The sequence below is a fragment of the Leptidea sinapis genome, chromosome 14 (genome assembly GCF_905404315.1).
Source record: "Leptidea sinapis chromosome 14, ilLepSina1.1, whole genome shotgun sequence".
Taxonomy (NCBI): Eukaryota; Metazoa; Arthropoda; class Insecta; order Lepidoptera; family Pieridae; genus Leptidea; species Leptidea sinapis.
In genome coordinates, this window is record NC_066278.1 from 3,332,143 (window position 1) to 3,345,864 (window position 13,722).

Below are 13,722 nucleotides of genomic sequence, written 5' to 3' on the forward strand. Positions count from 1 at the left end.
CGTATATTCCTTTTAAAGTAACGTTACGTGAGGGAAACGCGGACAAATAAGACTTATACCTTTAAACGAGCAATTCTTGTATATTTTTATATAATCTGATTCTCGGAAACGGCTCCAACGATTTTCATAAAATTCAGTATACAGAGGATTACGGGGGCGATAAATCGATCTTGTAAATAACGCGCGTGGAAATTCACACCACAGCTTGTTGAACGCGAAAGAAAAAGTTAAATATAATGTTGTTTACTTAAATCCCTACTAATATTATTAATGTGAATTTAAGTTTGTTTGTTATGCTTTCACGCCTAAACAACCAAACCGATTTTGGTAAGATTTAGTACAGAGCTTGAAAAACTACATAAGCTACCTTTTATTGCAAAAAAATATATGGAGGGGTCGTATTTCCATACAAACTGCCATCCCCTATGGGACTTTGTATTTAGACACTTGATAAGAAATAATTTTGAAACTTTGACCTACATGGGGATGAAATACGAGATTAAAGTTCACAGGGAAATACTATTAAAGAGACTGTCTGCAATGACATGGGATATGCCCTGTATCGTAGAAGAGCGCTACCAGCAGCGGAAAGAGCAGTTTGTATGTGTATTATTTGAAAAGTATCTTAAAAATTAATAAATAATTGCCAAAAGTAACGAAGTCTTGGGTACAAGCTAGTATATTTATATATCTCTCACAAAATGAAAGACAAGCTTAAACAACGCTGCGATTGATTTTAAATGTTTAGTCTATCTGCTTTGAGACTTCGAGGTGCAATGACCTCGGTTCTTGTTACGAAATTGTACCGCGAATAAAAAGAAAATAAGGCTTTATTGTGTAGAAAATGAGATTATTTACGGCCGCTGCAATTTAAGGAACAAATTAACTAAACCTATTAGAGTGCGTGAAAACCTTTTCTGAATAAGATTTTAATTTACGCATTCAAATGCGGTGTTTCCGGGACAATACGACAAGGGTACCTTCAAAAAAAGCACATACTCCTTCCTTAAAGGCCGGCAACGCTCTTGTGATTCCTCTGGTGTTGCAAGAGAATGTGGGCGGCGGTGATCACTTAACACCAGGTGACCTGTACGCTCGTTTGTCCTCCTATTCCTTAAAAAAAATGAAATATGCAGATTTTAACATTTAGTGTTCGTTTCATTCCGGTCCATTAATCGACCACATTCATATATCAGCAGCGGCGTGGAACAGTGTACAAGGGGAAATATAATAATTGTAAACATAGCTCGGTCGATCGAAAAATATTTATTGTTTGAGATGTAAATTAATTAAATTACATATCCTGGCTGACTTACTGATCTCTTAATGCAGAGACTCACCCATTCAGGCTACAAACTTGAATTATTCACAAAAGTTCGTCAACTCAACATGTTACAGAGAAGTTAATCGTCCGATAGAGGTCCACCATTCATAAGTCACGGTCAGTTATCAGTTATGCTAATCTCTGAGCGTTAGAGAAGTAATCTACAGAGAAAGACATCTTTAAGTTTGCTTCGATACTGAAAAGAAATTCAAGAAAGTGACGACAGCAAAATCTGTAATAAAGTTGGTGTTGTAGCTACAATTATTAACGACGTGTAAAGTTATAGCACTCACCACTCGATATCTTTGAAAAAATAAGTGCATAGATGAAAAATACTTAAAATTTTCAGATAACCTATTCGCGATGTAATATTTCATATATTTCTTTTTTATACAAACTACATTTTGTCCATCAAACGAATGGGCGAGTGTAAAGGGTATGAACGATAGCGTCAATAGATATACAGCCGGAAAGATGTATGTTCTATGTAGATATCAAGGGAAAACTCTCACCACTGTTAATTAATCTATTAGTCGGGGTCTCTTTAAGTACAGCAGCGCTTTAGCAGCTTGTACAACTACTGTAGAACTTGTTTACAATGCCAATGTCGTTATTATGAACTTTTATCCGGCTAGTTCACGGCTTGTTAAAGAGCTTGTATGCTAGTTGGGAAGTAATACTATTGTACTACTAACATAACAACAGTATCTAATTGCTTACTTAACTCTTCCCCAACCCGAAAATTTTACAATATTACATTAGAATCTGCAGGATATTTGTGTTCAAAATTAATCCCACCTATAATACGCTCAAATAAAATATTGTTTTTTATAGTAACGTTGTAATACGTCCGAAATGACGACACATCCTCATACCGCCATTTTTATGGTGGTCTTTGTATTTACTTATTTATTTATTATTATATAAACTTGTAAACTTACAGTTTTACCCAAAGTGTTGACAAGCTAGTCCCAGAAATAGAAATAAAATAACAATATTACATATTAAATTAATGGTAAAAAACAATCATAAAATTATATAAAAAACTATCATACCCGGCAAACGTTGTGTTGCCATATAAATTTTGTTTAGAGTTAGATTTCTTGGACATGGCAACATTACTTTATTTTTCTAAAATAAAAGATTTTTTCTACAATAAACGTAGCCTTAGTTACTCCTTATTACATCAGCTACCTGCCAATAAAAGTCCCGTCAAAATCTGTCCAGCCAGTTTAGAGATTAGCTGGAACAAACAGACAGACAGAGAAAAATTGTAAAAAATGTTATTCTGGTGTATACATACCGTATACATATTCATATACATGTAGTAAAAAACGGTTATTTCAATATTACAAACAGACACTCCAATTTTATTAATATGTATCGATGTCAAGTTATATAAAATCAATTTAGCGCCAAATAAAATAGAACGATATTAACATCTAATGTATAAAATTCTCATCTCGCGGTGTTTTTAGTTAAATTTGATTATAAGTCAGCATTAAAAAATACAGATAACTTCAAATTTTCACCCATCTACGATCAACAGTTAATTTTGTATCGCGATTTTAATATCGGCAATACAACGTTTGCTGGGTCAGCTAGTATTATATAAATAATTCAAGTACCATCTAACATAATATGCATGTCATTAAAAATCGTTGTCAGCAAATAGATCAATGTCACACTGTGTGAGCAATTCGCCGATGAGTCGTAGATCAGATGAATAACAATATTGTGTCCCATAGTGAAAAGCGAGCTTTATTCGACTACGTCTTTACAAAATCGTATTTATTTCAAAGCAGATGGCTAATAGTACTCTTCCTTGGAAACGAGTCCGCGTCAGATGTTGCTATAATTATTGTAATCGGTGATTTCTTTTTGATGTGAAAATAAGACGATCAGTTTACAATTACTAAAAGTTACTTTTTATTTTTACCATTGGGAGGCTCCTTTGCACAAGATACCGGCCAGATTATGGATACCACAACGGCGCCTTTTTCTGCCGTGAAGCAGTAATGTGAAAGCATTATTGTGTTTCGGTCTGAAGGGCGCCGTAGTTAGTGAAACTACTTGGCAAACGAAACTTAACATCATATGTCTCAAGGTGACGAGCGAAATTGTAGTGCTGCTCAGAATTTTTGGGTTTTTCAAGAATCCTGAACGGCGCTAATTACTGGGCAAATGAAACTTAACATCATATGTCTCAAGGTGACGCGCGAAATTGTAGTGCTGCTCAGAATTTTTGGGTTTTTCAAGAATCCTGAACGGCGCTGCATTGTAATGGATAGGGCGTATCAATTACTACCAGCTGAACGTCCTGCTCGTCTTGTCCCTTATTGGCGTAAAAAAAATTGTCCTGCTAAGTTTTAAGTCAACCTTTATATTATGTAGATACATTATATACGATGATTTTCAACCACCTAATCGCTAGATTTATTTAAAATTTAGTCCACCCACAAAGAACCGATGACAACACAACATTTGTACGACATAGTCCTTCTATGTTTACCAGGACTGCACTCCATATTTTAAAAAAATATTTCCAATTTCTCGGTTCGACTTGCAAATAAAGTGTGTTTTTATACGCTTTTTATTAACTTCACTTTTCTTTGTTAATTATGTGTTTGTTGTAATTCTGTTGTGTGTACCTATTAAATAAATGAATAAAATAGAACTATAAAATTGTAATAATTAGGTATTTAATGATTATTTTTTATGTATAAGGTGCTGTAGGTGTAAAATGCAATTAAGGCGCGGACTGACTAGGATTGTAAATGCTACAACCAACCCTACAATATTTGTGTTGATTATGTGGCTAAGCTGCAAATGGGCATTTATTTTACTGTTTATCTTTTGTTTATTCAAAATTTACATATTAAATTGAAAAATTGTTCGGTTCAAGTTTTAGAAAAGTACTAATTCTATTAAATTCTTTAAAAATAGAATGTTGTTATAGCTGCAACAATTGGAGATTGTTGACTCCAAAGTTTATTTTTGGGAAGCAACTTCCAAATTTTTTATTGGATATTACAAATTATATATAAATATTCTATTCGGTTAAAAATTTTCTTTAAGTCCTTCTTTGTGCACTGTATTTTTTGCGTCGGAATATTTTCGTTGCATTATGTTGTTCTCTATTCTCTAAAAAACCAATTTTTATGGATATTGAGGTATGACTGCGCCTTAAGGCTGATGCCCCTTTTTTGCCATTACTTAATTAAAACAACACTGATGCAAACAAAAACCTGTATTTACCATTGGCCGTGATCTTGTATTGTGTGGAGGACACAATGGCTCAAAACATTATCTCACGACTCTGTTCGTCAGTTACATCGTTAAATAATCCTAATACTGTGTGATGAATAAATTTACAATAAATCAAATAAAAGTCAGGTTTTGTTACCTATAATAGATTTAAAAAAAATGTTTGCAAGTCACACGTAGAAGCGAACCTTCAAAAATTTTGGCTTCCAGATAATGAGATGAATGTAAAATTTCGGGAAGAAGATAATTGTAGGTTTTAGTAATGATCATAGTGATACAAAGTTTTATAATTATTTTACATTTTATTCGTATAGATTTATTCAGACTCAGAGCTTACATTTACGATAAATGATACAAGAGGCTAATGGTAACTAAAGTATTTTTTTTTTATGGAATAGGAGGACAAACGAGCGTACGGGTCACCTGGTGTTAAGTGATCACCGCCGCCCACACTCTCCTGCAACACCAGAGGAATCACAAGAGCGTTGCCGGCCTTTAAGGAAGGTGTACGCGCTTTTCTTGAAGGTACCCATGTCGTATCGTCCCGGAAACACCGCACAAGGAAGCTCATTCCACAGCTTCGTGGTACGAGGAAGAAAGCTCCTTGAAAACCGCACTGTGGAGGACCGCCACACATCCAGATGGTGGGGATGATATCGTAACTTGTGGCGTGTCGTGCGAAGGTGAAATTCGGCGGCAGGAATCAGGTTGAACAGCTCTTCGGAACACTCCCCGTGATAAATGCGTATTATATATATAAATATATATATAAATCCCGTATTAAATAAATCATCATTTAATTGTCGAATAGGTACATATTCCCCAATATTTATTAAATTTTATAGAAAAAACTACGGATTACACTCTCCCATTCAACTCATATGTGTAAGCTATAATAAAATATTTAAATTAGATCATAACATCGATATATTTTCAAATATTAACTTTTATAAAAAACAGGTGTTCTTGTCATTAAAAAATATAGATTAATAACTATGTAATTAGTATTAGTAGTAAATGCATTATTGTTATTTTTCTAATTTGTTTTTAGCATTAGTTTTTTAGTTTAGTAACGATGTGCATACCTTTAATTTAGATATGTAAATAGTAACACTTATTAATGTTTATCTTATTAGTATATATAAAATTGTGTATCTAGCTGGTAAACCTTAACAAATAAATGAATAAAAAAATAATTAGTCAATAATAGTCTTAACGTGGTCAATATATGTTTGGAATAATGCGTCAATTACTGTTTTTGATCTTATGTTGATACAGTTGATACAACTACTGCACATTTTCATTTTTTCACAATTTAATTTGGGGTCCAAAAACTCAATCAACGGAATCGCTGTATCCGATGCATAATTAACTTTAAAGCTCTAAACTGCATATGATTTCATTACTATCACCGCTACAATATTTATGTTCTCCTAGTGTCTTTGTCGTAATACGTCAAGCGCCTGACGGCAGAATATATTAAGGAATACTCACGTCATACATAAGACAATCTCTCCGTCAATTATGATCGCCTGGTTCAGAAACATTGTATAATGCATTCTCAACTCATTCTCTTGCTGGCTGAATCCCAGACATTTTCCTGTTTGTGTCTCTAACGTCTCGCTTTTTCGTTTCATCGAGTTTCAAATCACATCGATTCTAAAGAAGTTTCATTCCAAAAATTGATATTCATAAATTTTTGGTCTATTCAACTGGAGTGTCAACATAATTGAAGCCTTTACTCACAACTACTTAAATTAACATACATTTTTACATACACGCGCTATTTCTCGAAGAGCCATCAACATATTATTTCAACGAACTTACAAGTGTTTGTTTGTAAGCAGATTGTAAAGAAACAAATAATAAATGTTACGGGAAACTTACCTCAATACATTACGTCAATTAATATACGTTAATAGTGGCCACCACAATGTATCATATTAGTTGTAGTAAGATGGGATAACCCAGATCTGTAGGTATTTCCAAAATCCAGTTACAATCAAAATCAAATTCAGAACACAATATCTGTGCCCTGTATCTTATCTTATCCATGTATATACATCGAATATTGCAGTCTTATTAGTTATTATTAAGAAATAATATATGAAATAATTATTAATATTCGAAGCACCCGGAGTAATGAATGTAAAGGAAGCTCGTGATGTTGTAAGAATGGGAGCAAGTGGCGTTCTATTGTCTCTGCCTACCCCGACAGGAACAAGACGTGAGTGTGTGTGTGTGTGTATTATAAATGTTCATGATTACTTCCAACTACCTTTCACACCCCATTTTTTCATTTCGAAACAGCAAACAATTTAGCAGAAATGATTCACTCGCTTGGAGAAACTAGCTTTAAAATTAGTTTTTAAATGAACGCAACTAACATCAAAATAATGCACAAATGAAATTTGAAAAACAAAATATTATAAACGATGCGGGATTCGAACCCACGACCTCCGGCGTTCCGTGCCGGTGTATTAACCAACTGAGCTAACTGTTCGAGTACCGCCTCGTTATAAAATTCTGTTTGCTTTGTTTAACTCTCAGGTTGTGGTTTCATCTACAGGATCTACTTTACAGTTGATAAACTGCTCAACCCCAATATTTGCATATTAGGTAATTGACTTGAGATGTTACACTTGTAAATCTTTACAATATGTTATGTTTTTTTAAAGTGATAACCCTCACTTCTAGGATTAATACACAAATAAAATTTGAAAAACAAAATTTTATGAACGATGCGGTATTCGAACCCACGACCTCCGGCGTTCCGTTTTTTTTAATTAAGTTAAATTTTATTTGTGTATTAATCCTAGAAGTGAGGGTTATCACTTAAAAAAACCTAACATATTGATCAAAATAATGTCCAAAAGCTTAGAACATCTTCTAAATGAAAATAATAGTTTGATTTATTTATGCAACTAGATCTTTAACGGGAAAGAAATGGATGGGGGCTATAAAAAATTTGAAAGAAACTTTTGGCTAAAGAAACACTTAAGTACTTAAAGAACCATTCTACAAAAATGATAAAGTTGTACTTTATACCTTTCTCCTACTTGTTTATTCTATGGCTGCAAAAAATAGACCTTCTCAATAGCAAAAAAAAGATTAGAACAGCGCAAAGAGCAATGGAAAAACGTAGTTTAAATTAAATCAAATCAAATCAAAATCAGTTTATTCATGTAGGTCACGGAAATGACACTTATGAATGTCAAAAAAAAATAAAATATTTTTCTTATTGAATCTACCGCTACTTCTAAAAGGGTTGAGCTAATGAGAAGATGTAGCAAGAAACTCATTGCCACTCTTTTATATCAAGATTTACATTTACATCGATTTACAAATCATTTCAATTACAATATAATATGTAAAATGTAAAATGATGCAAAAAACACACTCAAACGTCAAATAGTCAATGTCTTACACGAGTAAGTCAAAAAAGTAAATGTAAATTAATACAAAAGTTATTGAGTACAGTCGCTGCATCATCCACATACACCATAAATAAGTTAATTTAAAGTTATGTAAATTTAAGTTTGTTAAAATTCGAAATAGAACTTTGCACTCACTAAGGTCTGACAAATAAACGGCATGGGCTGTGGGTGAAAGAAAGGTTGGCCGACTAAAAAGTCTTTGGACCTTTTAGAAAACTATAATATTACATATATTAATTAGCTTATGTATTAAGCTTAGATTAATGATTGGTCTCTGCTGCGCTCCTACTAGATAGCGCAGGCATAGTCGTAAAGTGTCATGTTCTGTCAAACTTTTAATTAATATCAGTGTAAAATAACATGAAACGTATGTTACAAAATTTGAAAGATGCCATTGAGTGTTAAGATGCCGCGCACACAAGCATCTAATAGTAGCCACAATAAAAAAGCTATTGTTCTTAGGTAGTGCGGTATCTAGGTGTAGCGAAGCGGAGGCCAAGCATCATTTGCAATATTCAAATTAAAAGCAGAGTCTCTATCGTAAACTATTTTACGACTTAATTGAAATAGACACTCGACAACATCCTAATGAATGCTGCGTATTCTAATATGAAAATAAATCGCACTTTCTATATTTCCATTGCGTTTAGAAATGAATTTCTGTGAACATGATGATGATTTAGCTCAGCTTTCACAGTGACAAAACATTTAAAACTATAATAGTAGAAACAACCCCGCGTCATAGTATGTATAGCCTGTATAGCCGAGTGGTTAGCGATCCAACCTACAAAGCTAGAGGTCCCGGGTTTGAATCCCGGTAGGTGCAAGCATTTATATGATGAATATGAATGTTTGCTTCCGAGTCATGGATGTTTAAATATATTTATGTATGTTTATATGAATTTATGTATGTTTAAGTAAGTATATTGTATTAAATATATCATTGTCTTGTAACCCATAACACAGGCTATATATGCATAACTCGGGGCAAGATAATTTGTGTAAAAAGTGTGTCAATATTATTATTATTATTATAGTACAGTTGCTATTATAGGACACACGATAGTACACGTCCTCCCGGGTGTGTACGGCACGTTACTTTCCTACGGTGAACAGAAAAACATTAAACCTTAGATTAACGACTGCGCTCCAACATCTTGACACTCAATTGCATCTTTCAAATTTTGTAACATACGCTTCGTGGTCGGTGATTCAACTGATGGTGAGCATGGACAGTGATCATCATATTTTTGAACTCAGCGTTTTTTGCTATAAATGTTAAAAGGTAGCATAATAAATTCGATAAGTAATCACGTTTAATTTCTGTAATTAACCCCAGAAGTGAGGATTATCACCTTAGAAATAACAAACTGCTTAGATTTGAAAGAGCGACATCTCAAGTCAATTTCCTAATATCCAAATATTGGGGTTGAGCAGGTTATCAACCGTAAAGTAGATCCTGTAAATGAAGCCACAACCTGAGAGTTGAACAACACATACAAGATTTATCAACGGTACGTCACTCGAACGGTTGGCTCAGTGAAAGAGTCAGTTCAAAAATTTTATTTTCATATTTAATTTGTGTAAGTACTCACGTCAAAGATATAAATATTACAAGCTATAACAGGTACTGCTTACTACCTACCTTAATATAAATGTATCACAATACATTATAAAATATACATACAGTTATACCAGTGGGAGGCTCCTTTGCACAGGCAGTCGGCTAGATTATGGGTACAACAACGGCGCCTATTTCTACCGTGAAGCAGTAATGTGTAAACATTACTGTGTTTCGATCTGAAGGGCGCAGTAACTAGTGAAATTATTGGCCAAATGAGACTTAACATCTTATTTCTCAAGGTGACGAGCGCAATTGTAATGCCACTCAGAATTTTTGGGTTTTTAAAGAATCCGGAGTTGTTCCAATGTTTTCTTTTCCGTTACATCAGTATTACGTAATAAGTATTCGACAAACTAGTCAACTATTCAAATTTCGGGCATGAATGTCCAATGACTGTGTTTGAATGTCTATTGTAGTGATTGTTTACAAGTGACCGTCCGCTTGTATATTTTGTTGGTAAACATTATCAACGCTGTATTAAAACAATGTCGCCGGTAACCGGTAACCGGTGAAATAACGCAAGTATACTGTGTACGATAGAGAATAACCGGCGCGTGCTTCAGAAACAAATACTTAAAGTGCAACGTCTAATACAGTCAAACCTGGGTGAGTGACAACTGGGTAGGCAGGAGAAGTGTATCAGTGTATCAATAAGGAATTGTTTTCTGTCATTTCTTACTGGGACTGGTGGGTACTTCATTTATTTATCAGCCTTTTAACCAAAACAAGATCAAACATGACATAATCTAAAAACAAGACAATATTTAAGGTTAAAGTAATAAATTTCCGTATTGTACTAAAAAGTTTACAAGATTTTTGCGAGGAATATATTTAGTGAATCGAAGTATTTACTCCCATTATCTATCCAATTCTGTCACCTCCCGGGAAGGTCATTAATGGCTTTGTTGTAGAATAAATAATTTTACATTTAACATTTTGTTCTGCTTCTTGAGAAGATATTTTAAGCATGTATTTTTTTTAACAAATCGCGGATGAAATGTTATGGCGGTCTCAACGCAGGTCGAGGTTTGGCGAAGTATATAGAAGTGTTCCTTAGATTTCAAACGTACTGTTATAATTTGTCTGTATGTGCTACGAACCTAACAGTCAGAGAGTCAGCGACGGGAACCTACCCGGAAATCGATACGTAAGAAAAGATACGAAAAGCAAAACATTAGGTCCTAATGCAACAACTGCTCTTTTTATATGTATAATGTTCTTCAAAGTTATAGGATGATAGAAAATTTATTGAATTAGGCGTTACTTTGCGGAAATCCATAATTATACAAATGATTTAAGTTTTCTTTAGTGTTAATTCCGCCAATATTTGTTTTTAAAAACACGTGACACACGTGTCGAATTGTTTTAAAGGAGTCTCGTGCCAGATTTTGGCAAGACAACACGTCCTAAGGATGCCTCGTGTAGAGGTGAAACACGTGTCGAATTGTTTTAAAAACAAATATTGGCGGAATTAACACTAAAGAAAACTTAAATCATTTGTATTATAGGATGATTTCATTAAAATATATAATTTCTAGACATAAGAAAGACTTTAGTGGCTTTGAGTTTGAGGGTTAATGATGAAATTTTAATTTCAGAAGCAATGCAAGGACAGTAAGCCATGGATCCTCTCACGTGGGTGTCGTTGGGGCTTCAGGTTGCAGCACTCTGCTCCATCGTTGGTGCGCTGCTGCTTTACTTGCTTCGGAAGGTGAGGGTTGCCGAGGTACTTCCGGTGGCCAGCGCCAAGACTGTCCTCGTCACGTCCGTCGACTCAGCCTTTGGGTTGCAGGTCTGTAAAGAATCAAGTTATTTTTGTTGTTTTCATATATCTCTACATTATATTATTTATCTATGGTGTTACGTGTCGGAATGCTATAACTTCCATAATTATTCATCAGATTATTAAATGTTGCGAACACCATTTTAAAGCTTGTTGCCAGTTTAGAAGAAAAATAATAACAAATATTGTATCAAAATAAAAGATTAGAAAAAAATAGGATAATTAATAGTGCAACCTGTTGACTGTGTAATGAACGAATTCGTCGATGACGCACATAGACGAGCCATAGGTCTTGATAGGGTTATTTATTTATTTATTTATTAGGCACTTCAACAGAATACATATTAATACATTTACAAATATAAACTTTACATTACATATTTACAATTCTAATATATGCACAGCACACCTATAAAAGATATGCACAGCATTGACTAATAATAATTTAAAGTAGGTGTTTTAAAATTAATTACATATAAAAGTTAATGTGAAAATTAAATTTAAGTTACTAGGTTAGTTTATAGAATGACTTAAAAGTATGTTAGTATTTTATTCTTAAGTGAGCCATGAGACACATTTGGGTGTTTTCTAACAAGCATGTTATATTGTTCGCCAGCTCTGATAATTGGCGAATTCAGTCCTAAATCCGATTTTAGGTCTGCTAAATGTATTATGAATACTTTTACGCGGATACCTCGAAGGTACGGTGAAAGATATTTTATCGAGTAGCTCCGTATTATTGACATGGTTGTTAACTACAGGGTGGACCAAAAGTCCGTTTATAATTGGAATGATGATTAAAAAAAACTAATTACAGTAGATCAAAATTGTTTATTGTTTTCGATAGCCAACAAAATTTATGTCTTAAAAATCACATCATCCATATGCAATCCTTCATTATTCTGGCATTGCTGCAATCTAGAGCGGAAATTTTCGATGACAGCTTTACATGTTTCTGTTGAGATGTTTTGGATTTCTGTGTTAATACGATCCTTTAATTCGTCAAGAGTTACTGGGTTGGTTGGCTGAAATGCAGGGGTTTTTGATCACCATGACATAGTGTCACTCCAATAACGACAATTTTGTCTATTAACATGCCCATTTAGGTGGAAGTGTGCCTTGTTGAGAAAAAAATGTTTGTAAAACTGGTGAATCGCTCTACCATTTCGTTCGCAAACTGCAACCTAGTGGCATGGTCCTGAGGCCTTAATTCCTGCACCATTTGGATTTTATAGGAATGTAGACTTAAATCTTTCTTGAGAATGCGGTTTAATACATCATTATCTTGGCACGTTAAGGACAGCAGACCGCTTTCGAGTTGATAGTCCAGGTTGGTCACGAACAGACGATTTTACTCGCTCCACGTTTTCGGGGTCCCTCGACGTTCTAGGCCGGCCAGATCGACGTAAATCCATTGTTGAACTCGTCTTCTCAAACTTGAGCACCCATTTTTTAATTAACACGCCTGATGGAGCTTGATTTTTGTGTCGTATCTTGTAATGATTGCAAAACTTTCGTTGAGCTAAGGTCGCAGAATCGTTGTTTCGATAGTACTCGCGTACACAAAATGCACGTTGACTACCGCTAAACGACGCCATGGTACTAAATTCCCATTGGCCGTTCTTGCAATGCGTAACCCTTCCATCCCCCTCCGCCGCCGCTGCTAGACGCGGCAACCGATTCAAATGTAAACGGACTTTTGGTCCATCCTGTATTTTGGAAATATATCAAACATTTTATGACACGTGTTTAGGGATTTCATCTTAAAGATGTGATGAGAAAGAGAGAAGAAAGAGCGCTGTGTGTAAGGACATCTGTGGCTAATTCCACTTGCTAAAAAAGCCAAGTGTCTGGTGAATGATCTTTGAATGTTTTCAATGCGTTGAGAATGTATATTATGAAAGGGATTCCATATTAGGGTTTCATTGTTCGCACGGGTCAGGTGACACTATTACTAGGTAGTAATATTTATTGAAGTAGGCTTCTAAGTTGTATCCTGTAATCTTGTACTTGATAAGCTTTTTCTTAATTATTTCAGCAGGGAGGACGCCGGTGGCACGGACACCACAACTGCGCCTCTCTCAGTCGCCAGCGTGCGAGCATTAATTGTGTTTCACGTCTTTCTTAGACTTAACATCTCTTGTTTCAAGCCCCTTGGAATTTTTGGTTTTTGAATAATCCTGAGAGGCACTGCAGGGAATAGAAGCATGATTGAGGGCACACGAGCTATTGTTTACGAAATTTTAGGATCAACCATTTTAGAATTTTCAACATGTCTTTGGCCTGA

The 13,722-nt window shown here is 34.6% G+C and overlaps 2 protein-coding genes across 3 annotated transcripts in view; one reads left to right on the forward strand and one right to left on the reverse strand.

The window, feature by feature from the left end:
• Positions 1-13,722, forward strand: part of LOC126968075 (retinol dehydrogenase 5) — a 180,134-nt gene that overhangs the window by 53,640 nt on the left and 112,772 nt on the right. For both annotated transcript variants that reach the window (XR_007730132.1, XM_050812886.1), the window contains exon 2: positions 11,251-11,444. Coding sequence is in view for 1 of the 2 variants with exons in the window: in XM_050812886.1 (XP_050668843.1) it covers positions 11,274-11,444 (171 nt within the window). In the remaining variant the exon portion in view is untranslated. The remainder of the gene's footprint in view (positions 1-11,250; positions 11,445-13,722) is intronic.
• The window catches only part of LOC126968081 (uncharacterized), an 89,075-nt gene that overhangs the window by 6,050 nt on the left and 69,303 nt on the right, over positions 1-13,722 (reverse strand). The gene's annotated exons all lie outside the window — the stretch shown is intronic.